Below are 23,995 nucleotides of genomic sequence, written 5' to 3'. Positions count from 1 at the left end.
CAGTTGGTGGTGGTGGGTCTTCCCACCGTTGGAAGCCCCGCCCAAGACGGGTTGGCCAAAGCAGAATTTGGAATGTTGACCTGAGGTCACTCTTTTGAGTTGGCAAAGTGGGTGGGATTCCGGGTGGCACCCTATCTATGCCCGTTTCAGTTCGGTGATTGGTTCTTGGCCACCTGGAAGGTTAGAGTTTCGCTTTCCATTTCCCAGTTGAGAATATAAGGCGGGATCCTGCTTGTCCTTATGACTCAGAGGTGGAACTGCCAACTGCATCTGCACAGCCAAAGCCATCTGGGTCCCGTTCAAACTCGGTAAGTTGAGCCTCTTCGATCTTCTGCCTCCTCATCCTCACAATTTTGCCTTAGGAAAGAAGGATAGCTGCCTCATTCTGGGGATGAACTCAGGGAAGGTAGGTGTCTTCCGCAGCCCAGACAAACTGGCCTTGCAGCCAGGCTGGCATCTGGCTGTTTCTCTCCCTCTACACTAAACACAGCACAGGGTGGGCAATCCCTCCGATGAGATCACCAAGTGGTCTGCAGCTCAGCTCGGGTGCGGGATGCCTATGATCTGGACAGCAGGTTCCAGACAGAAAACGGATTTATGGGAGTCTGCCAATTAGGGAAATGTAGAAACTGAAGGATGTGGAGGAGAGCAGAAGGCTCAGAACCCTCCAGTTTTTATGAGCATCCTGATGTTGGGCCAGGATTATTGCTGCCAAGATCATTTGGGACAAATGTTGACTGGCAGATAAAAGAAGCCCTAAGATCATGCCGGGGACTGTCTCTGGGCTTGTGTTTACCATGCCAAAGGGCAACTGAAGACTGGGGACTGTGTTTTGCTGAGGAGTCTGTGAAAGAGTCTGAGTGGTGGACCAAGGCCTGCCTCCTTTGGGCCTCTGCTGGTCTTCTGTCCAGTCTGTGGGGAATAGAGAAGAGGGAAAGGGGTGCCTGTGAACTCAGAGGGGAAGGGTATCAGCATGGGGGCAGGGTGGGAAATGCGGCCAATCACATAAACAGCCCATGACCTGTTTGTCAATCGTGAGGTCAGTGATCAGACTTCAGGTGTGTATGGATGGGGCTGTTAGTCCATCTGTGCCTCTGTAGAAGCAGAGAACTTTCTAGAAACGTTGGGAGAAGAAGATTAAAAAGCAATCACTCTTTTTTCCTTAACGAGACTATATCCTCAGAGACTGGTGAGTCTATGTATAATAAATGTCTCCCGGAGCCCATGGCAGGAGCACCTTAGGCCCAGGAAGACAAGACCAACTTACTTGGTTCTGACACAGGCACTGGATACTCCTGGGATCATGGCTGACACTGGTGCTCCAGAGAAAAAGTGCCCCAGGAAGACATGATATTTAGTCCTGGGAAGAAATATAGAAGCCAGCCAGAAAGAGGGAGTGTGTGAGATTTCACATGGGTGGTGGGGGGAGGCCTTTTGTAGGGAGGAAAGAGCCAGAAGAGGCCTGGGGTAAGGAGAGACTGTCTGCAGCAGGTTGTGGGTGTTATAGGATTAATTAGTCTCAATCAGGGGGTTGATCATTTGGCCACAGATAAAAGACGCAAAACCTTTATATTTATAATTCTTTAAAGCGTGAGAGCTGGGCAGATGCCTACCCTGTGTGCCATTACATCTACTTCCCTATCGAATAGCCCTGAGTAATAAGGTGCCACGTCCCATCTGCGCCACTCTTAACTCCAATTGGCCAGCCCTCATTGCAACGTTTTCATGACTCACCTACCCATGGTATCTTCTCCTTCCTCCACCTTCTCTCTCCTTCCTCATGGCTCTCCTGACCCCAAGCCCCGGGAACTGAAACCCAACCTACCTCTCTTCTGCCCAGCTATAGGCTGGCGACATCTTTATTCAATCAATAAGTTTTAAATTAAGGAGCAAGGTCCTCTACCATCATTTGATGTACTTGATGAGTTTACCTTCCTTGAGACAGCCAGGCCCAGTATTTAACATTACAGTGCACAGCAACAGGCCAAACATCAATAGTGGGGGGGACTCTCTCTGCTGGGTTCAAGGTCACAAGCCTGAACCTGGGAGAGAATTGCAGATTCTGGGGGAGGAGCTTGGGGCCCTGACCTTTGTCTGGCCTAGTGAAGGAGATGTGAGGGAGCCACCAGAAGAGGCTGTGCTGGGAGCCCCTGTGCTACAATGTTTGGAAAGCAACATGCACAGATGGGGAAGGGAGGCCCACAGCCTGGGACTTCAGGTGGCCACGAGCAGAGGACAGCAGCATCTGCCCACCTCCAGGGCCATGTCCACAGAGTCCTTCATCTGAGAAGACCCACTGGCTAGCTGGCCAGAAGCAGGGCTTAAAAAACGTAGAGAAGACAAGTTTGTATGTGCTCATATGTTTTTGTGGTACTGAGTATTGATCAAATGGCCAAGCATATGTGTGGGAAGAGCTAGGCCATGAGTCTTCTCCTCTGCGCAGACTCACTGCAAACTCTAAGACTCATGGCACAGTTTATCAAGATGTAGTGTCACCTGAGATACCAGCTTAGCTACCTGATAGTGGAAGTCCTGTGACCTGTGAGGCAAAAAGGAAGTGAGGTGGAGTTGGGAGAGGGTAAGGAAGTGAGGTGGGGGGGAGTGCAACCAGATCGCTTTCACAACGGGGCCTCAGCAAGGTCCCCCGCGAAGGCCTCAGAAACCTTCTTCTTGTGCTTGTTGGTCAAGACGGGGTCCCTCAGTCACTGGGCTAGTGACCTCATGTCTGAGAAAAGCAAATTCCTGGTGGAGAACAGTGAGGCAGGGTGTTGGTCCTAGCTTCTAGACAGAGTAGCCTGACATCTGGTGTCATCAGAGTCATCATCCTCTTGAGATGAGACCGGTAAGCTAACAAGATGCCATCTTCCTAGAAACAGCCTGGATGCCATGGTTTAATAGAGAAGCCAACCTTTGGGAGTCCTGGCAAGGACTCCTCACAGTTTCTTCAAAGTCACGGAAGCAAAGTGTTTCTGTGCAGTTGGTGTCCTCCAGCCTAAGGTCCCAGAGGGGCTCCTATGAGCAGGTGAACCTGCGGTGGTTGTTCTCAGTGCTGGGGAAGGCTCATCATGGAGACCCAAGGCAAAAGGCAGGTTAGTGAAAGAACCAGCTATATAGATCAGGGAGGCCTGGGGAGACTAGATCTGTGCATCACAAAGTATGGGCTAGCTTTGTCCTCGGAATTTCTCCATCCTTCTGTCTAGAGGGAAAGAGAGCCAAGGGAGGACCCAGCCATGGTATACTGTTTTCCTGCAAAGGGACTTCACTCTTGGACTCCATTGCAGGGGCTCCATAGGATCTTGTGACTAACACATTTCCTGCAGGGATGCAATTTGCAAGGGAAATATTCACAGAGCTCTCACCACAGGAGACTGGGAGGCCTCAGAGCATGGCCCAGGCCCTAGCTTTACCTTTGGATAAGATCTTCCTCATGCACAACAAGATATCCTCACAGAGCGAGACAGAGCAAGGAAGCAAGGCTTGATGCTTGCCTCTTCTTCTCAGAGACCTCCTCTGCATGCAGCCTGGGAGCTCAGGCCCCTGAAACAGTTGCTCCATTGACACGAACTGTTATTTCTCAAACACAGTTCCCATACCCAGGGAGTTAGTTACCAGAATGTTCTTCCCACCTCTCCTTTCCATGTGTTGACTTGATTCCTTTCCACAGCTGTGTCCTTGGTGTCCCACGCTTACCTTGGACACTGCAGGGCCTTGGAGCACCGTCCTGGCTGGGGTGAGGGGGACAGAATGGATCTGGATGATTGATCTCCTTAGGGAGGAGCTGTGAGACTCAGGGAAAGACTGAGCCCTGTGAATTGAGTCCCTTTGAGTGTTGGCCGCCACGCTGGAGGGAACCACGGAACAACCTGATCTATGGCTGCCCACCTGCCTTGACTACCAGGGTCCCCATTTCATCCCATAGAGCCTGACCACCTGGTGAGCTATACGGAAAACCTCTCAAAGATCCGGTGACTGGGCTAAGGGTCCAGAAGTTCTCACAGCCTGTTGAGGCAGCCATAGTGACTTAGTCAGGGTTTCTATTCCTGCACAAACATCATGACCAAGAAGCAAGTTGGGGAGGAAAGGGTTTATTCAGCTTACACTTCCACGTTGCAGTTCATCACTAAAGGAAGTCAGGACTGGAACTCAAGCAGGTCAGGAAGCAGGAGCTGATGCAGAGGCCATGGAGGGATGTTCCTTACTGGCTTGCTTCCCCTGGCTTGCTCAGCCTGCTCTCTTATAAAATCCAAGAGCACCAGCCCAATGGTGGTACCACCCATAAGGGGCCCTCCTCACTTGATCACTATTTGAGAAAATGCCCCACAGCTGGATCTCATGGAGGCACTTCCCCAACTGAAGCTCCCTTCTCTGTGATAACTCCAGCCTGTGTCAAGTTGACACACAAAACTAGCCAGTACACATAGCTATGTACCTTGCCTGTGCTCTGCTCTCAAACTAGACCTGGCGGCCTCCACAGCAGACAAGGATGAGGCCGCCAAGGACCAAAGCCAGTGCCCTGACCTGGGTCTGTAGGGATCCACCTCGTAGCCCAATCTGGGGCATCTGAGGGACAACCTCCCCTTTACCTTGTCGTCTTTGGTCTGACCGTAAGAGCCTGAGGACATGGAGGACAGCAGGCCACGTGACTTAGTCACAACTCCCAAAGTCAGTGCAGACCAATGACTGCTTTGTGTAATTTGTCAGAATCTTAAAGAAGAGAGACTTTTCTTGCAATCTTGTCCAAAGAAGGAGATTTGGGTTCTATAATCTTCATAAATCCATGCATTATGACTATAATACAAAAACAATATCCAGCCTTACTGCATTCAACATACTCTGATATCAATACAGTTTCCTCTCTGAATGTTCCTCTTGAGGCAAAAACAAAAACAAAACAAAATGAAGACAAAAACAAAAAACAAACTAACAAACAAACACAAAGATCAGAACTAGATAGGCTGAAAGTCACCCGTGAAGGTGGAGGCGGCACCACAGCGTACTGGATGTCTGTGGTAGAAGTAAACCAGTATTGAGTTTCTGTTTGCTCTAAGCTGAAAACAGTTCGGTTCCCTGCAAAGCGATGTGGTATGCACTCCCCAGTGCATGAGTCGTCTTGGATCCCATCCCACTATACCACAGGGTGAGGGCTGGAACACAGTCTGTCTTTTCCCTCAGCTCTGTACACCAACGTCCATAATGAAGATTAGTTGGGTTGCTTACTGTACCAGCTGATTTTGTGTGTCAACTTGACACAGGCTGGAGTTATCACAGAGAAAGGAGCTTCCCTTGAGGAAATGCCTCCATGAGATTCAGCTGTAAGGCATTTTCTCAATTAGTGTCTAATAGGAGAGGGTCCATCTTTGTGTAGGGACATCCCTGGGCCAGTGATCCTGAGTTCTATAAGAAAGCAGGCTGAGCAAGCCAGGGGAAGCAAGCCAGGAAGCAGCACCCCTTTCCTCCCCAACTTGCTTCTTGGCCATGATGTTTGCGCAGGAATACACACCCTGACTAAGACAGTTACAGTAAGGACAATAGTCCTGGTGTGCAGAGGAAGACTCACTGTGCCTTCCCAACACCTCTGCTGGTTTTTTGGGGGTTTTGTTTTGTTTTGTTTTGTTTTTTTGTATGGAGAAAGATGGAAGAGAAGGAGAAGGAAATGAGAGAGTGTGAGTCATTCCACCAGGACTGTGGCTTAGGGACCCATGTTTATACTGTCATATGGTAATTACTTCATTTCCATGGAGACTCTATCTGTAAATATAGATACCGGGCTTGACGGGTAGAACTTAGGAAACAAAGGACACAGGTGACAACCTGGTGACCAACACATCAACAGAGCTTCCTGGGACAAATGCTCATGACATGACACTAAGAACCTGATGCTCCGTGCCACGCTGGCCCCTCTACCCTGTCAGTGACTTCATCCTTTTCTCCATGTAGAGAGCAGACGCACCATCCTGGGAACCACTGGGTATCTCCAGAACATGGCAAGCAGTGGATACCTGAGTCGCCTGCTGGCTGAAGAGGGAGCATGGGAGGCGTTTGTATCTAAGACCAAGTTGCCCAGGTTACTATTATGGGATGCCCAGCATTGCCCCTAACCCCTGCAGGACCGGTTCTCTCAGGGAAGGCACCCACTCCAGACAGTCCCAGTTAATGGCATTAAAGGCCCTCCTCAATAGCCCTTGGAAAATACTCTAACATGTTGGGTCCCAAGGATCCTCCTATCTCTACCGATGCCAGCACTGAGATTAGGAAACCATGCCACCCAGGCCCACATGTTTTGACTTGGGTTTGAGGGATGGCACTAGGGTGAGCATTTCCCCAGCTGAGTGTCTTCCCAGCCTCACAAAGACTCACCCCCTATTAAAGACCATAAAACCTATTTAAAATACCTAACATCGCACACCAAAGGGGAACTAATGCACAACTCTAGAATCCTTACTGGGCTGGGATAGTAGAGATCACTGTGGAGCGGGTTCATTTTACACAGCCTGTTTTACATAGACACAAGCCATCTCTCTCACACTGTTGGCCTCTGCTCTTACAGGGATAGGGCGGCAGCCCTCCACAAAGCTCTACGGGATTTGATGGCACTCTCGGCCATAGCAGACAGAGACAGACGTCAAAAAGGCCTGAAAGGCAGGGAGAAGTTTTCGAAAGCATTTCCTCGCTTGAAAGCAGAGGTGGTGGGGCACATCAGCCAGCTCCACACCCTCGCTGACCAGGCTGAGGAGCTGCACAGGGGCTGCACCATCTCCAACGTGGTGGCTGGCTCCTTCAGTGCTGCCTCCGACATCCTGGGCCTCCTTGGTCTCTTTCTGGCCCCTGTGACAGCAGAGGGAAGCCTGGTGTTCTCAGCGACTGGCTTGGGGCTGGGGGTAGCAGCTACTGTGACTAATGTGGCTACTTCAGTCATGGAGGAAGCAAGTAGAGTTTTGGTTGAAGTTGAAGCCGGTCACCAAGCTTCGACTGGCATGCATGTGCTGGAGGAGGCTGGCACAAGTATGGCTAGGATTGCCAGCCAGGTCCCTCAGGCTACCAGAGATATCACCAGAGACCTGGCAGCCCTTGAGCAACACATGAATGCCCTCAGGCTGGTTAGAGCCAACCCTCAATTGGAAGAAGATGCCAGGATCTTAACCACCACGGGAAGCATCCCTGCCCAACGGGCTAGGCAGGTGCAGACCAGTCTGAAAGGAACCCCTCTGGCCATGAGCGATGAAGCCCGGATCCGCAGTGCCACCACCACAGGTGTCGCCCTCTTGCGTGACGTGGGCAACCTTGTGAAAGAGTCAAAACATTTGTACGAAGGATCTGTGTCAGAGTCAGCTGAAGCACTGAGGAAGCTGGCCCAAGAGCTAGAGGAGAAACTGGAAGAGCTCATCGAATTCTACAAGACGATCTGATCAGGCTCCAGTCGGTCACCCCATCCCCAAGACATGCCGAGGTCAGGGGAGAGGACCTGGACAGAGGTAGAGACAATGGAGACCCTGTTAGAGGGAGAGCAAGACTGCAGTCGGGTCCAAGGGACGGGGTGTGCAGGCCTGCTGCTGAACACAGCAAGGCCAAGTGAGACCCACTGGAGCCTGAGAGGAGGGACCAGAGGATGTGCAGCAAGAGGGACCGGGAAGGTCGAACTCTGGACTAAACATGGAAGAAGCCAGTTAAAAGAAGGACTAGAAATCCCTCCCCATATGAGCTACTGCAGACAAGACCCCACAAAATGCAAACCAGAGAGGAAGGCGTGCGCTCTGTAAACAAGTCATGAGCTCCCAGCCCTGTGCTTTAGAGACTATGCTTTCCCCAGCTCCCCAGTCCACCCCCATCCCCAGCCGTCCCCTAAATAAACTGTCTCTATTGCTACTTACCAGCGTCTGATTCAGTTCTTTGTCCTGGGACACGAGAACCTAGAAACTTCAGCAGGGAATCCTCATAACCCTCAGCATGGCCCCTGACTGCGAGTAGCCAGCCTGGGTTCTTTATGAGAGCACCAGAGGCGGTACTGTCCCCTCCTGTGGAAGCTCTGGGACACCGTGGCGAAGCTCCCTCAGGAGGGGCCATGTTTGTGTGGGTGGGTGCTCCTCTCCTCCCATCTTTCTCTTTGGTGGATTATGGAGCCAGGGTGGACAGTGTGCCTGAATCTTCTCCTCCATCCCTGGGGCAGTAACTGAAAATAACACAAAATCTGACAGCAAATCCCAAATCTAGAGTTGGAGGCAGCTGCTCATTACCCTTGTCAACACAAAAACACACTCTCACCCCAAAGGGGATTAAACATGGAGCCCAACAGGAGTAACCGCAGACCAGGAAGGGAGATTTAGGTTATCCCAAAGTCCATGTTCCTACGTTGTAACTAACCATCTCATGACCCTTTTGTATAAGAGAACAAAGAATGTCATAAATCAGAGTGCTTTTCTGCTACATTTGTGGAAACATCTGGAACAGTTACATCGAAGAACAGAAATAAATCTCAGCTACAGACCTCAGAGGCAGGCTGATGGCATTGTCAGCTTGTGAATTGGTGAACCTAGGGGTCTGATAACTTGATACATCACAAAAGGCTATTATCTGTTAGTCTCGGAATGTTAGGGTCAACACAGAGGTGGCAAGGAATGATAATTCAGGGCAATAAAGATGGCCAGAGGCAACTGGAATTAGGCTCTTGCAACCTCTCCAGTCATAGAAGTTCTAATCAGCAAGTGAGCATCGGGGATTCCTTCTGGAAACTGTTATTCCCACTATCCACATTTGTTCCTGAACTCTGAGTCCAGGTCTCTGCACCAAGAAGCCAGGTGAGGGCATGGGCAGTGGCTTGTATACCGGGCCCAGGAGAGCTGGTAAGTGATCCACAGAGTCCCACAGTCAGTGTAGCTGACTGAGACTACAGAGACGCATCCAGTCATGAGAGATGAGGGTCTGAGGTCACATCTCTGACTGGGTACGTGGAGAGGGCTAGACTGAGTGTTGTTGTGTTTTATAAAAATATAAGGAGAGAAGGATTATGTTGGTGGATGTGTAGTCAGGTGTGGGGGGAAAAGGGTGCCTCAGTGGTCCCATGCCGAGGCTTCCCCCTAAGGGACAAGCTACATGAAGGTATAGTATAGAATAGAGTTTATTCAGGACCTGGGGAGGGGAGTTGAGGGAATAGAGACAGAGAAAGGCAGAGAGAATAGAGGAGTAGAGGCCGGCCATGAGAACGTGGGGAAGGGACAGGAGAATGGGGACAGAGGGTGTTGGTATTCTGTCTAAGCTCCACCCCACACTTACCTGGCAATAGCCAGGTGTGCCCCACGCCATAGACCTGGCCCACTATAAAAGGGGCTACTTGCCCCCTCCTCTCTCTCTCTTCTTGCTCTCTCTCTCTCTCTTCACTCTCTCCCATCACAATCCCACCTCTCTGGCCCTCTTGAGCTCTCCTCCCCTCCCCCCCTCTCCACGTGGTCATGGCCAGCCTCCACCTCTCTCTCTCTCTCTCTCTCTCTCTCTCTCTCTCTCTCTCTCTCTCTCTCTCTCTCTTCCTCTCTAACTCTCATCCTCTGCCCTGAATGAACTCTATTCTATACCATGTCTGTGTGCATGTGGTCCCTCAGGGGGAAGAGGTACTTGGGCATAGGCCCACCTGGGGACCCCCTTCCTCCACACCACCGCGCCACATTCTCTAAACCCCCCTTCTCTCTTTTTAAGCCCCCTTCAGAGGGGGAGCAGGAGCAAGAGAGAGAGGAAGGGGCAAGCAGCCCCTTTTATACTGAGTCCGCACACCTGGTTGTTGCCAGGTTACTGTGGGGTGGAGCCTAGACAAAATGCCAACAAGGGTGGTGCCTGAGAGTGGCTTGCCTGGGATGTCCCCTGGGTCCTCAGCTGCTCAGCAGGGGTGTCTCTCACTTGCCTTTATGGGCTCAGAGTATAGGTTCAGAGCTCACCTCTGGTAGCCTCTCAGGTACACACCTGGAACAGAACATTCTACTAAGGACCGCTGTGTCTGATCCAACTCAGCCAGAAACGATTCTTCCATAAGTAAATAATTCTGCCCTTGCTCCCAGCCACTCCAAAAAAGGAAGGCCTACTCTCCTACTTTAAGGATGTGATTTAGGCCTTGGACCAGGTCACAGGTTCAGCGTCCTAGAGATGAATTTGCATCTGGTTAGGTTTTCCTTTCCTCATTCCTAAGCAAAAGAAAGTGCAGGAAACCCACCTGCACTTGGATGGGACCACTAAGGAGTTCAACTTAGTTCGAGGCTGCCTCATAAATGGCTTGGGAACCTCAGAGGGAACATAGCTGTTCTGGGTGCCCTCTGGGGATGGAGGATTTGAAGGATGCGAATGGAAAGTGGAGAGAACCCAGAATCCACCCATCCTTGTGTCGTGACTACCCTGGGGATGTCCCTAAGGTATTGCTGTGTGAAAAATAGCATGGTGGCACACATGGCCTTGTGAGACAAAAGGAACCCAGAGCGTGGACGATGACTCCCACGGGTGTGTGTCTGTGCCAGGTTCCACAGGGGAATCTGAGGCCCAGAAAAGACTGAAGGAAGCTAAGTAGGCACATGCCAAGCCTGCACCCCTGGCCTTAGCCAGCTCCCTTCAGTCTGTGGGGCTGTAGAAGGAAGACAGAGGGTGTTCTGTGTGTCCTGGTGGGAAAGGATATCAGTGTAGGGACTGGGAGGAGGTGCACAGTCCTGTGAATGGTGCTGAAGTGTGTTTGAAAGAACAAAGGGCAGAGTCCAGGCAGGGGCCGCCTGTATGCCTGTGCATGCAAAGAATAGTGTAGAAACTTTGGACTACTAAAAATTACCAGTTTCCCCTTTAAAGGCAAAATCAGAGCTGTGGCATTATGTACTGTAATTTTCCTCTTGGAATATCCCTTTGCCATCTGATAAACAGTTCAGACTGGCTGCTCCAGTCACCCCAGGCAGGTGTCAGCTCTCTTCGGCTATCACACACATGCCACAGAGTCCAAGGAAAACTAGGTACCAGGAAAGCAGTGCTTGTCTCTGGCCCTGGACATGCTCAGAGGGAAGAAGTCAGGTCACTCATTCTGGATCCCACAACAATGGGGAACTTGGCATATAGATCATGGAAATAATTTAAATTCCTTTCTTGAACCAATTTAAACAACATGCTAACCCAGTGAACTTGGACGCAGGTGCACACATAGTCCCCGATCATACTTAGCTCCATACAGCTGTGCATTTCAAACTTCATCACTCGAGTTTCCAAAAGTGTTTTATTTCCTAACAGTTTTTACCTTTGGTGGCACAGCGTCCATGTATGTTGTGGGCTCTGTTACGGTGGTTGTGATGGCTCTTTAGACAGACTGATTGAGAAGGTAAGGCCAGCCTCTAATCTCGGCCACACCTTCTGCTGGGAGCTTACATAAGGACGGGGAAGAAGGAAGCTTTCGCTCTTTGCCTGCTTACCTTCGCTTCGCTAGCAAGTCCGTTTCTACAAGGGCACTAGGGCCTCTTTCTACGGGATTCCAGAGTGTTCTGAAAGCCAGCCTTGTGGACTGAGCAGCTACTGGAGTCTCCAACCTTCCATTCATAGACAGCCTTTGTTGGACTAGCTAAAGCAGAGCCTGTGAGTCATTCTAATTAATGGATCTATATTAATGATTCTATATACAGAGAGAGATTCCCTGTATAAGCTCTGTTGCTCTAGAGAACCCTGAGGAATACAGATGGTCAGTTCCTACCCCACTATGGCCTTACAGCAAGCTAATCTGAGCTACCCTCACACCCCGGCACAAGGTTTCCTCTGTTCTCTCTGCGACCTGCTGGACATGTGAATGTGTGCCCCACCTGGGCATCCTACAGTCCTGCCTGGGTGTTGAGACTGTCCTATAAAACTCCACATCCTTCCACAACCCTCCAGCTACAGCAGAAATGCGCCCCAATAGTGGGATCAGTCGTCATCATCCCAACATGTAAAATCTTTGGCCAACAAGTTAGCTTTAAAATGCATCTTTGTATTTATGTGAGTTTTATTTTTTATTTGCCAATGATGAGATAACTCCACCCCTGTCCCCTAAAGTCCCAAGTCCTTGTTAGCAGTACTGAACAGGAGTCGGGGCCTCAGGAGCTGACTTTGGTTTCCCTTTGGGGAGGGGACTTCAGAGCACATGCCATGTCTCAGACTCTGACGGGCTCTTCTGTTTTTTGAAGGATTCTCTTCCTATCACCTTCTGACTTCATGTGAGTATGGGAAAGCTTGAGGGAGGTGGGGGTGAGAGGAAACACTGCTGCTATCAGGGCCCTTGGGTGGCGCAGGTCTAAGATTAGGAGTTCAAGTTTCTCTCAGGCTACACAGCGAGGCCAGAGGAGGCTACATGCACACTTGGAGAGCTTTGGCAAGCAAAGGGAGTTATGGGTTAGAAGGGTGGAGAGCGGTCCAGAGAATGAGTCAGCGGTTGTCTTCAGCTCTCACCATAGCAACAAATACATTCCCTCTCAGTTCAGTCAGGTCCCAGGAGGAGGGGCTGGCGCCTTCTCCCAATACTGCTAAATGTGTTTGCTTTCCTGCTTCCTCGGCTTCCAAGGCAATCTCAGTGCAGTTTCTGATTCTCTCTTTATAAAGTCACACACACACACACACACACACACACACACACACAAACCTCATCACTGGTGAGAATGAAAGAGTGAACACTCTCACACACTGCCTGTTTTAGATTTGACCGTCCTTTAACTCAGTTATCCACTTACACAAATACCATAAGGAAATACTCTCAAATGCAGGCACTGACAGGATAAGAACACTCTGCATTATTATTTACATATGATTAGCAACAACATAAGGTTCAGAAGTCACTGGGAAGAGCAGGAGTCAAAGGGAGCACACAACAGGGCAGGGACCAGGCAGGACTCCAGGGCCTGATGGGACAAGGATATCGCAGAAGCAAGGAGGGTGTGGACCCTGGGAAGCCACAGGCAACCCCGGTAAACTTGGTAAACTGAGGATCTGGTACTTGGCACAAGGTAGTGCTGTGGATACAGAAGAACTGTTTATGACATACACACACTACAACGCACACTTGTAATACGAACAGGAGGGAAGCGGTATATGTTTAGATAGTGGAACTTGCTCATCTGAAAGTGGGATGTGGATTAGAAAGTCCCAAGTTCAAGGCCTCACTCTATCAACACTGAAAAGCCACACACATTAGCTAAATATATGTAAGGACTTCGTTACATATGAGTTAGGAGCCCAGAGTATCATGGAAAGTAAGGGTTGTGCCTTGACTTGGAAAGGCCACCATATTTGATGTTTGGTCATTAGGGTGTGGCAATACTTGGGAGGAATTAGGAAGGGTGGTCTTGTTGGAGTGTGTCAGTAGAGGTGGACTTTGAATTTTTTTTTTTTTTTTGGTTTTTTTGGATTTTTTTTTTTTGAGACAGGGTTTCTCTATATAGCCCTGGCTGTCCTGGAACTCACTTTGTAGACCAGGCAGCCTTGAACTCAAAAATCTGCCTGCCTCTGCCTCCCAGAGTGCTGGGATTACAGGCATGTGCCACTACCACCTGGTTTGAGCTTTAAAAAAAAAAAAGATTTATTTACTTATTATTATATGTAAGTACACTGTAGCTATCTTCAGACACACCAGAAGAGGGCATCAGATCTCATTATAGATGGTTGTGAGCCACCATGTGGATGCTGGGATTTGAAATCAGGACCTCAGGAAAAGCAGTCAGTGCTCTTAACTGCCAAGCCATCTCTCCAGCCTGATTTTGAGCTTTCAAAAGCCCAGACCAGGCCCAGTGTCTCTCTGTCTCTCTGCTGCCTGAGGATCTGGAATATAACTCTCCACTTCCCTAACACCAAGTCTGCCTCCATGCTACCATGCTCCCCACCATGACCATAAGTGTACTAAACCTCTGAAGGTGTAAGCAAGCCTCAGTAAAATGTTTTCTTTATAAGCCTTGCCTCAGTCATGGTATCTCTTCCCCTCAATGAAACAATGACTAAGACAGTAAGTATACAAAGTAACCATTAAATGCAGTTTCCACCTGCAGATGGCTGCCAGAACATTCCCCACCCCACCCCCATCTCTCTATGTGCAGAGTCAGTCCTTTCTCCATAGCTGTGTCCTCAGCTAATGCCTTCTCCAGTGTCCCCAACAGGGCAGTGGTCCTTCTCCTTGCTATGGAGAGAGCAGCAGGGCTGGGGTCACAAGACCAACTTCATTAAATAGCAGTGACAGAGCCCAGAGAAACAGGAGAAAGGAGGGTCAAGTTCTTTTGGTCCTTGGCAGCCACTGTTGAAAGAACTGTGTGTCCCAGATCCCTGATCACTAAGCTGTCCCCATTCTCTCACAGGGTGCCTTTCCCTCCTGTAGCCTGGACACCTGGTGAGTCATAAGGAACACCTGTCAAGTCCTCTGCCTGACACCTAGACTTAGCAGCTGTCATGGGCACCCCAGGTAAGCAATCTTGCACATGACCTAGGACTGCCAGAGCCTCTGTGCTCTGCCTGCTGGGATTCAAAGATGCAGACGAAAACCCCAAGGGGAGCACAGAGAGTTTCCCAGTCCTGGGTCAGAGCGTCTCCCCTTCCTCACTTTGTCTTGAGTAATTTCCCAGGAGTCACCTCCTCAATACCCAGTCTGAAAATAGGAATCCAGGAGGAGAGAGAGGAAGGGAGGGAGAAAGGGAGGAAGGGAGGGAGAGAGGGAGGAGGGGAGGGAAGGAGAGAGGGTAGAAAAGGAAGAGGAAGAGAAGGAGGAAATTAGAGGCAGCTCTATCCCTCTCCCTCTTGAGGTGGCTTCTTTTCAGCTGAACCTGGGACACAGTCCTTGAGGAGGCTGCCCACCCTCCTCCAGCCTGAGCCGTTCTCCAACCCCAAATGTGGCCTTCAATATAGGAATGGTCACTTTATAATCCGGAGTTTCAGCACCACTGGATTAATAAATATCTACAAGTTCAGTAACTTATCTGGGGGTTGGTGCATGTCTATCTAATCAGAGCTTAAGTGTCTGAGCTAATGAGAGGGACAAAGACAGCGTGAGGCACGATGGGAAGTGGCTCCGCTGGAGTCAGGAATGCACTGGGGGTGTCTCTGAGGTTAATGAGTGTGGTGGAACTCATTCCCATCAGTTCCTAGCCTAGCCTCAAACTCACAGAGATCTCCCTGCTTCAGCCTCCCAAGTGCTGGATTAAAAGCATGCACCACTATGCTGGGCTCCATTTAATTTTTAAAATTCTTCTGTTGTCTCTATAGACCATTAATTCATTCATTCATTCAACCATACATTCATAATTTTTAAAGATATATTTAGTTATTATATGTGATTACACTGTTCCTGTCTTCAGACACACCAGAAGAGGGCATCAGATTCCATTACAGATGGTTGTGAGCCACCATGTGGTTGCTGGGAATTGAACTTAGGACCTCTGAAAGAGCAGTCAGTGCTCTTAACCCCTGAGCCATCTCTCTAGCCCCATTCATAGTTTTTAAAGCTGGTGTTACTCGAGTTTATCATTGTTGTGACTAATGAGAACAGATTTATTTTGCTTACAGTGTTATATGATTTCATAATTCCAGGGATGCAAAAAGGCAGGAAGAAGGAGATATCAGTTCACACCACTACAGACATAAACAGTAACAGACAAAGCAAGAACAAAAACAAGACAATGACCATTAACCCCAGAGACACATCCTCAGTGCACTCCAGACTCCAGCAGGGCCCTCTTCCCATGATGCCTCCACTCAGACTTTGAACCCTCATTAGCTCAGGCATTATGATCTGATCAGATGGAGAAACACCCTCACAACCCCCAGATAAGGGCTACTGAACTTTTACATATTATTGATCTAGAGGAGTTGAAACTCTGGATTAAAAACTGGCCATTCCTGTGTTGAAGGTCACATTTGGGCCTAGAGAATGGCTCAGTGGTTAAGAGCACTTGCTGCTCCTGCAGAATGAAGGGGCTTAAAAAGAGAGGATTGGGGGTTAAGGGAGTGTGGCACGGCAGTGTAGGGGAAGGGGGTGCCCAGGCAGGCCCTTGTCCAGGCATATCTTCCCTCTGAGGGACCACACACACACAAGCATGGTATAGAATAGAGTTTATTCAGGGTAGAGGTTAGAAGTTAGTGGTACAGTGGAAGTAGAGAAAGGCAGAGAGAGAGAGTAGTGGAGGCCAGCCATGACCACATGGAGAGAGGGGGAGGGGAGGAAAACCCAAGGGGCAGAGAGGTGAGAGTGGGATGGAAGAGATCAAAGAGAGAGAGAGATCAAGGAGGGGCAAGTAGCCCCTTTTATAGTGGGCCAGATCTATGGGGCAGGGCATACCTGGCTATTGCCAGGTAGGTGTGGGGTGGAGCTTAGACAGAATACCAACACAGAGGACCTAGGTTCACTTCCCAGCACCCACATTAGGTTCCCAACAGTCTGTAAACTGTCATACATCAGATCCAATGGGCTCCATGGGTACCGGGCACACACACAGTGCACATACATAAACACAGGCAAACATTCATATATACAAAATAGAAATAAGGAAAAAGGTGTAAATCCACATTCAAGAGCCAACACCAGGCACACAGCAAATGGACACCATCACTGGGATTTCCCCCTCTTCCTGGGAATGAAGGGCTCACTTCCTTATTGTTCTAAGCTGAACAAGATGCAAATCCCTGCAAAGTACCAGGACACCTCCTGGGCTCATTAGTCTCCTCAGGGTGTCATCAAAAAGTCACTGGGCAGGTGGCTTATAAAAAACAGACCTCTTCTCTCAGTGCTCTGGATCTGACACCCACAATCAAAGTGTAGCAGGTTGGACCTGGAGAGCACTCTCTTCCTGCTTGGCAGGGAGTTCCTATGTCCTGTCTGTGTGCCTGGACAGAGGGAGAGGGGCAGGGAAAGAGAAAACAGACAGGGGGAGAAAGAGAAGGAGGGAAAAGGGAGGGCAGTTTCTTCCTGCTTCTGTAAGGGCGCCAACAGGATACGACAGGAGCTCACACACACCCTCACTTAATTTCCCCATTATGTGTGCTTAAAGGCTCTGCCTCCAAAAACAGTCACCAGGGTTAGGGATTTTACAAATGAGTTTAAGGATACACTCAGCCCTACCACTAGTGACACCATTAAAATACTCCACATGACAAGGGCTCAGACAAAAAATAACCAGCCTGACCCATTTGTGCACGGTCCTCTAACCATATACATCTCCTTCTCATCTAGACAGAGAATGCTTCATTGAGACTATGGTTAACTGCCTCTTGGACACGAGGAGCACAGAAGACCTGCAGCTCCTGCTGACAGAAGAGGAAACCTGGAAACAGTTTGTGGCAGAAGTTGATTTGTCCAGGTTACCTCCCTAGGGGACACCAGCAGTACCAGAGTTTATTCAGGCCTGGTTGACTTGTTCAGGGCAGGGATACTCTCCCCAGACAAACCAAGTATGACCCGTCAAGCGGGTCCAGTTATTCAGGGTTCTGAAGGGGTGCTACCTGAGGGTCAAAGGGCAGAGGCAATATTCAGCAGGGTACTCGTTCACACTCTCTATTACATCACAAATGAGCCCCCAGCCATATCTACAGTCACAGAGGGACATGGAGAGCACAGCTCACCCTCTCCGCTTTTGCTTTTGCGTGATGGAGGTCTTGAGGCTTGCAGAAAGTCGCCAGCAACAGCTAACAGACGGGCACGCGCCCCTCCATTTTCAGCATCTATTATTATGTCCCGTATAAGGCCCCAGTAACTAAAAAAATGCATCAGACACTGTTTCACCTGTTTTCAAAATCTTATTAATCTCTTTACCAACCATATTCCAAGTTAGCAGGTGAATGTCAGATCCACTTAAAACCAACCAAGTGCATTTTTTTATCAATAAAACAAAAGAATTTAATTAAATGTTTTTTCTTAACTCTTATTCCTCTCTCCCTGAATGATTGCTTGATTTCTCCTATAAAACAAGCTTATTTTGATAATTGTTTCCCCATGACAATTGGACGACAATTTTTTGGCCACTTACCTGCCCCTCCAGCGACGCACGAGTGATGCGGTCTGTGGGGTCCTCCTTTTCCCAGGGTTTCTCCGTTGTCCGGTAGTTGGGTCCCTGTTCAGACGCCACTATGACCCGTCCAGCAGGTCCAGTTATTGAGGGTTCTGAAGGGGTGCTACCTGAGGGTCAAAGGGGGGGAGAAAAAGGAGACCAGGCAAAGGGGGGTTCAATTGTCAAGGTCTCGTTTAATTTTCCAGGGTACACAGGTTTTAAGCTTTCAGAGGAAGAGCTCGCCTCGAGGCAAGAACAAAGGAGGGAGGGGCATTCTTGGCAGTTTCAGCAGGAAGAGATAAGGGCCATCCAGTGGAGACATCTGATGTTTGAAGAGTCTGGGGCATCCCGTGGTTATCTCAGAACTTCCCTTCAACCAGCAGTTCATGGGGAGAGGCTCTTCTTTATTTTACTCAGGACCTTTGCCCTACCAGCCCTCTGGGCTGTTAGTGAGGGTCCATTATGGCTTCCCAGAACCAAGTAGTTAGATTCAGGTAGACACATCTCAGTAAATATTTTTAATCACCATGTTCTCTATTAGGGAAGAGCCTCTGGTTGGGGGGCGATAGCAGCCGTAGAGAACAAAATGATCCCTGCCATTGCCATTCCTGTGACCATGGGACATTAGTTTATTAGCTTCTTCTTTATTTGGTCACTATTGAATGACAATGTGAGAATAAGATAATGCGTGTGGAGAGCCGAGTGTGTGGAGAGCCGAGCGTGTGGCCTGTACACAGTAGGCAGCCTGCACACAGTAGGTGTTCAACAAAAGTTAGCTTTTAAAGTGTATTAGTGTGTGTGTGTGTGAGTATACATGTGTATGTGCGTGTATGTGTATACGGGTGTGCATGTGTGTGTGTGTGTGTGTGTGTGTGTGTGTGTGTGTGGTTTCTGCATGCGGGTGAGTATTTTACAAGCACTTTTCCTGTATCAGTCAGTCTCTACTATTACAGGGAGGAGGAAGCTGTCTTGAGAGAAGCTCTTGCTGAGATCTTTGCAGATCCTGATGGAGAAGATGAAGACGAGGTCCAAAATGACCTGCAGGACGAGAACGAGAGGTACTCAGGCACAGACTCAGGGAAACCTTCTCTCTAGATGGGAAGGGAAAAGAACACGGTGAGGTTAGAGGACCATGCACAAGAGTCTGAGTAGATCAGGGACATGCTGGTTAAGTGTGTACCCAAGCACCTGCCACAGGACATATTTTAATGATGTCACTCGTGTTAGGGACTGAGTTGTGTCCCTAAACTGAGTGGTAAAAGCCCTGACCCTGGTGACTGTGTTTGAAGATGGAGGATTTAAGGACACGCAGTATTGAAATTAAGTGAGGGCATGCGTGAGGGCGTGCGTGAGCTCCCTAACCCATAGTACAGTCACAGCCATAGGACATCAAGGCCAAAGAGGACACCAGATCCCTACAGCTGTGAGTCACCAAGTGTGGGTGCTGGGACCTGAACTCACTTGTTCTGCAAGAGAACCATACATTCTGAATGGAGGAGTTCTCTCCAACCCCATTACAATAACAATTGCCTTTATTTACCTGGAACTCATCACTGTGACCAGATTGACTGACCAGAGAGCATGAGGATCCTCCTGACTCTGCATCCCCAAGCAGGGATGACAGGCCCAGGCCCAGAGCCTGGCTTTCCTATGTGGCCTCTGGAAGACTGAACTCAGGTCCTCCTGTTTGTATGACAAACACTGCACCAGCTTAGTTGCATCCTCAGGTCCCTTCAAAGGCTTTAAGCAGAATCTTTGTTGCCCTTGGGACACAGTGCCTCATGTGAGAGGTCACGTGGAGTGTCACACACCAAGAAAGCTCCATGGGAAAGATCAGTTATTCTGATACACAATTAACACAGGCAGGAAGACACCATTCAGGACTGCTGCTCTAAGACAAAAGACAGAACAATTCTGTCAGTTCATTCAGCTGAGACTTACAGCAGACGAGTCACAGGCAGTCGAGAGCAGAGAGGAGAGGCACTGTGAAGCTGACCTCATGGGATTCCTCCTGAGGAAAGTCAAGGCCAAACCCTCCTATGACTGAACATGGGAACCTGTTAAGCATCAAATGTAGAATGTTCTCACAACCTGACTTAGGAATCTTGACAAGTCTGTGCAGGGCAAGCCCAGATGCACAGGAAAGGCAGGGAAGCCAAGGTCCATCCATCCTGGGGAAACAGTTTAGAATAGTTAAGGTTTTCTTGTGGAACAAAATGTTGTCAGCCTAAGCTTCAGTGTCCAGAGTTTGCTGGGCCTTCGTCAAATACACTGCTCCCACCGGTGACCGGGGTCTTTCTTCACCACGGAAGTCCGTACCTTCAGTGTCTTCTTCTTCTGGGATCAGAGGTGACAGCAAAATCCCCACCACACCTCACCTTTCTTGGGCTAAGAATTCTTTCTGGGAAGTGCTTAAGAACCTCTGTGTTTGGAATTCTCAAGTCCCTGTTACTTACACTCTTATAGAGGCTCAGTGAGATGCCTTGGGAATGGGAGCCCCTGTGAACGGGATTCCCCACATGTGAACAGGATTCCCCACATGTGAACGGGATTCCCCACATGTGAACGGGATTCCCCACATGTAAATGGGGAATCCACTCGTGTTTCTTTACCTTCACTCACAGCTAGAAGGGAAATCTATGTGCTGTGTTTTGAATGGATGGATCTTAGCTGTGAGCTGCCCCATTAGCTCAATGGTACACACCACTGCAGTGCAAAAAAGACCTCCAGCTTCAAAGAATGTCCTATATACATTTCTCTATTAGTGTTGTGCAACTTGCAGAGTCTCGCAGCACAAGGCTGCGGGCAAACATGGACACTCCTGGCCAGCAGGACATTGTAGGATACACAGGTCATGTCCCAGCAGCTGAGGTCAAAGCATTGCTGTTATTACCAGAGGGAACACTTGAGGGAACATGGAGGGTCCCTAAATGAAAGGATTATTTTCTCTCTAACTTCTCTCTCTTTGTATAGAGCTCCTAGGGGAAAGTGTTTTGGTAGCAATGACATTGACCCTGAGGGGAAGGCTCCCTTGTGAAATGTCTACCAATACAAGGGTGTGCTGGAGGGTGAGACAGGGGCTCATCGGTGAGGAGCACAGGCTGCTCTTCCAGATGACTGAGTCACTCAGTGCCCAGCCCCCTCATGATGACTCAGCACTGTTGGAATTCTAGTTCCAGGGATCTGATGCCTGCCTTTTTCTACCATCCACAGGCCCCAGGAGTGAATGTGGTACCCAGACACACATGCAGGAGAAACACTCATACACAAAGGATAGAAAATTGAAAGGATGGGGCTGGAGAGATGGCTCAGTGGTTAAGAGCACTGACTGCTTGCTCTACCAGAGATCCTGAGCTCAGTTCCCAACAACTACATGGTAGCTCACAACCATCTGTAATGGGATCAGGTGCCCTCTTCTGATGTGTCTGAAGACCATGACAGTGCACTCATATACATAACATAAATAAAAATATAATCTTTAAAAAATTAAAAGGACAATTATAGATGGTTTTGAACTCACTGTGTTCTTAGGAAGAATGACTTGTCAAGCAGGCTCTTCCCAGTAAGAGAGAGCTTATAGAGCTGTAACCTTCTCCTGGGCTTCAAAGTGAGTGCTCTGTGGCTTCCATGAGACACATCTTACTTTACAAGCTGTCTTCCTCACTCATGTATCTCTGCTGTTACAGGAAAGAGGAAGATGCCTTGAGCGAAGCCCGTGGTGAGATTGTAGCTGACACTGACTCAGAAGATGAAGTCGAGCTCCAAGATGCCCTGTGGCACAAGGAGAGTTTCTTGGATGCTTATTCTCAGGTGAAACTGGAGCTGGAGGGGTGCATCAGGAAGCTCCGCGCCCTGGCAGACAAGGTTGACAAGGTGCACAGGGACTGCACCATCTCACAGGTGGTGGCCGGCTCCAGCAGCGCTGTGTCTGGAGTCCTGACAATCCTTGGTCTGTCTCTGGCACCTGTGACAGCAGGGGTCAGTCTGGCACTGACAGCCACTGGCTTGGGGCTGGGGGCAGCAGCAGCTGTGACTAGTGTTTCCACCAGTATTGTGGAAAAGGTAAATGTGGCGTCTGCTAAAGCTGAAGCCAGCAAGCTGGTGTCAACCAACAAAGACACAATGGAGGACATTAAAGACGTTTTGGATGAGAGTGGCCCCAGACTTGTTTCCTTATCCAAGAATTCCTTCAAGAACCTGGAAAACATCAAGAATAACATTGATGCCATCAAGCTGACCAAAGCCAACCCTCGCCTAGCAAACAATGCCAAGCGTCTCATGACCACAGGGATGATATCTGCCAGAAAGTCTAAACAGGTGCAGAAAGCCTTCAGAGGTACCCCTCTGGCAATGACCAAAGGAGCCCGGATCATGGGTGCAGCCACCACAGGTTTATTCCTCCTGCTGGATGTTGTCAACCTCATGCAAGACTCGAAGCATTTGCATGAGGGTGCTAAGTCAGAGTGTGCTGCAGAGCTGCGGCAGCAAGCTCGGGACCTGGAGCAGAAGCTGGAGGAGCTCAAACAGGTTCATGACAGCCTGATTCAGTGACCTCTTCCTCTTCAGTGCAGCGCAGAGAACTGGGGGAGGGAGTGTGCTGGACAGAGCCATGAACACATGGGAGCCCCTGCCTCCCTGCACAGCAGTGCCTGCTAAAGGGAGAGAGCACATTAAGAGAAAGGAAGCCAGAACACAGATGGGACAGTCTCATGACCTCTTACCAGACTCCAGCTCTGAGATCCATCAACCTCCCAACTAAGAACCAACCTCCCAAGCTGGGAAGCCCATACATGTCCTGACTAAGCCACGGCATGGCTGCTCCTGAGCTACGCCCACTGCGCTGCACCCAGCTGAGGTTCACCCTCCTCACCATCCACTGAGCTGACAATCTTCCCACTGCTTTTTGATTGGGTGCCACAGAGATCTTCTCCTCTTTTCTTCTTCTGCCTAATTGTGTGTTTTTCCAAATATTTCTCAACCTTACAATCAGACTCTGGTTGTGAACATCATTTCCTGTTATTAGTCTGGGGTCACGTGAGTGAAATGCTCAAGACTAGAAAGAGAGGCTGCTGGGAACATCAACCATCCAGTCATCACAAGTTCTTGGCCCTACATGCCACTGTGGATGCTAACAGAAGGAGAGGTGACAGGGTGTGACTGGTGAGTCCTTCTCTCTGCTGCCAGACTCCTGGAAAATCAGAAGCTTTAATGCCTATTGATGTTTAAAATCTGCTGTAACTGGATCAGATCTGCCAAGATGAGCAGGAAGGGCGACACTTGGTCCATAAATTTTGAAGAATAAATTTGTGAGCACAGCCTAGATGTGCTTTGTGTGCTTTCTACAAATAATATCATGTGTTTCTGGATTGTTAACTATAGATATTGATAATTCCCTCCCAACTTTTAACATCTCCTCTTTTAAAAAGCTGTTTTCTTTATTGTGGTTTAAGAGGAATGTTTGAGATTCCTACACGGGCCTTTTCCTTCTTGTTCCATTTCTCTTCTGATGGCTGAGGCTCCCCTGAGGCTGCAATACAGGGTGCAGTGTCCCCTGCACCATGGCAGCCCAGGTGGCCTTCTTCCTACGTTCTGACCACTGGAGCCTGAGATGACCTCAGTGGTTTCAAGGTCTTCTCCATAGAGGACACTCTTGTGTGTGTCTGTCCTCCCTTTGGGCTGGATTGTGTGGCTAAGGGAGCACTTGATATGGAGTCAGCCTCTCCTGTGGTGCTGAACAGAGACAAGATTGCCTCCTGGATTAAAGGAGTAGAAAGCTACCTACACCATGAGCAGGGTAGCAGCTTGTATCTTGTCCCAACCCGCAGGACAGTCAACAGGGTCCCCGTAACTACCTAGGGAAAGGCAAGAGACAAGAGACACGAGAGACAGACAGCAAGTCTGATTCTGATCAAGCTGTCAAATTTTAATTTTTTACACAAGGCAAAATAAAGACAAGCAAGCAGGTGTGGGGAGGGGTAAAGGGGGAAAGTCATTGTATTCAGGGA

At 49.2% G+C, this 23,995-nt stretch overlaps 2 protein-coding genes across 4 annotated transcripts in view; both read left to right on the top strand.

Annotated features, from left to right (window-relative positions):
• LOC127667560 (apolipoprotein L2-like) overlaps positions 1-23,312 on the top strand; it is a 75,096-nt gene extending 51,784 nt beyond the window's left edge. For 2 of the 3 annotated variants that reach the window (XM_052160649.1, XM_052160648.1), the window contains exons 2-5: positions 14,313-14,416; positions 17,177-17,303; positions 18,944-19,048; positions 21,677-23,312. In XM_052160649.1, the coding sequence (XP_052016609.1) occupies positions 14,404-14,416; positions 17,177-17,303; positions 18,944-19,048; positions 21,677-22,541 (1,110 nt within the window). In that variant the 5' untranslated portion in view covers positions 14,313-14,403 and the 3' untranslated portion in view covers positions 22,542-23,312. Of the gene's footprint in view, positions 1-257; positions 309-14,312; positions 14,417-17,176; positions 17,304-18,943; positions 19,049-21,676 lie in introns of those variants that run through there. The other variant, XM_052160650.1, reaches the window with a different exon arrangement.
• Positions 261-7,843, top strand: LOC127667562 (apolipoprotein L3-like). Its single transcript, XM_052160653.1, has 3 exons — positions 261-308; positions 5,938-6,064; positions 6,548-7,843. Exons 2-3 carry the CDS (start codon positions 5,982-5,984, stop codon positions 7,404-7,406), a joined length of 942 nt encoding a protein of 313 aa, XP_052016613.1. The 5' UTR covers positions 261-308; positions 5,938-5,981; the 3' UTR covers positions 7,407-7,843.
• Positions 23,313-23,995: the final 683 nt, after the last annotated feature.

The sequence above is a fragment of the Apodemus sylvaticus genome, chromosome 17, assembly GCF_947179515.1.
Source record: "Apodemus sylvaticus chromosome 17, mApoSyl1.1, whole genome shotgun sequence".
Lineage (NCBI taxonomy): Eukaryota > Metazoa > Chordata > Mammalia > Rodentia > Muridae > Apodemus > Apodemus sylvaticus.
The sequence above is the reverse complement of the archived record's forward strand: the minus strand, read 5'-3'. Positions and strand labels throughout refer to the sequence as shown.

Coding starts and splice junctions, on each gene's coding strand:
- LOC127667562 (XM_052160653.1), top strand. CDS start 5,982: ATGGCAAGCAGTGGATACCTGAGTCGCCTGCTGGCTGAAGAGGGAGCA. Junction 6,065..6,547: donor TCTAAGACCAAGTTGCCCAG/GTTACTATTATG, acceptor CTGCTCTTACAG/GGATAGGGCGGCAGCCCTCC.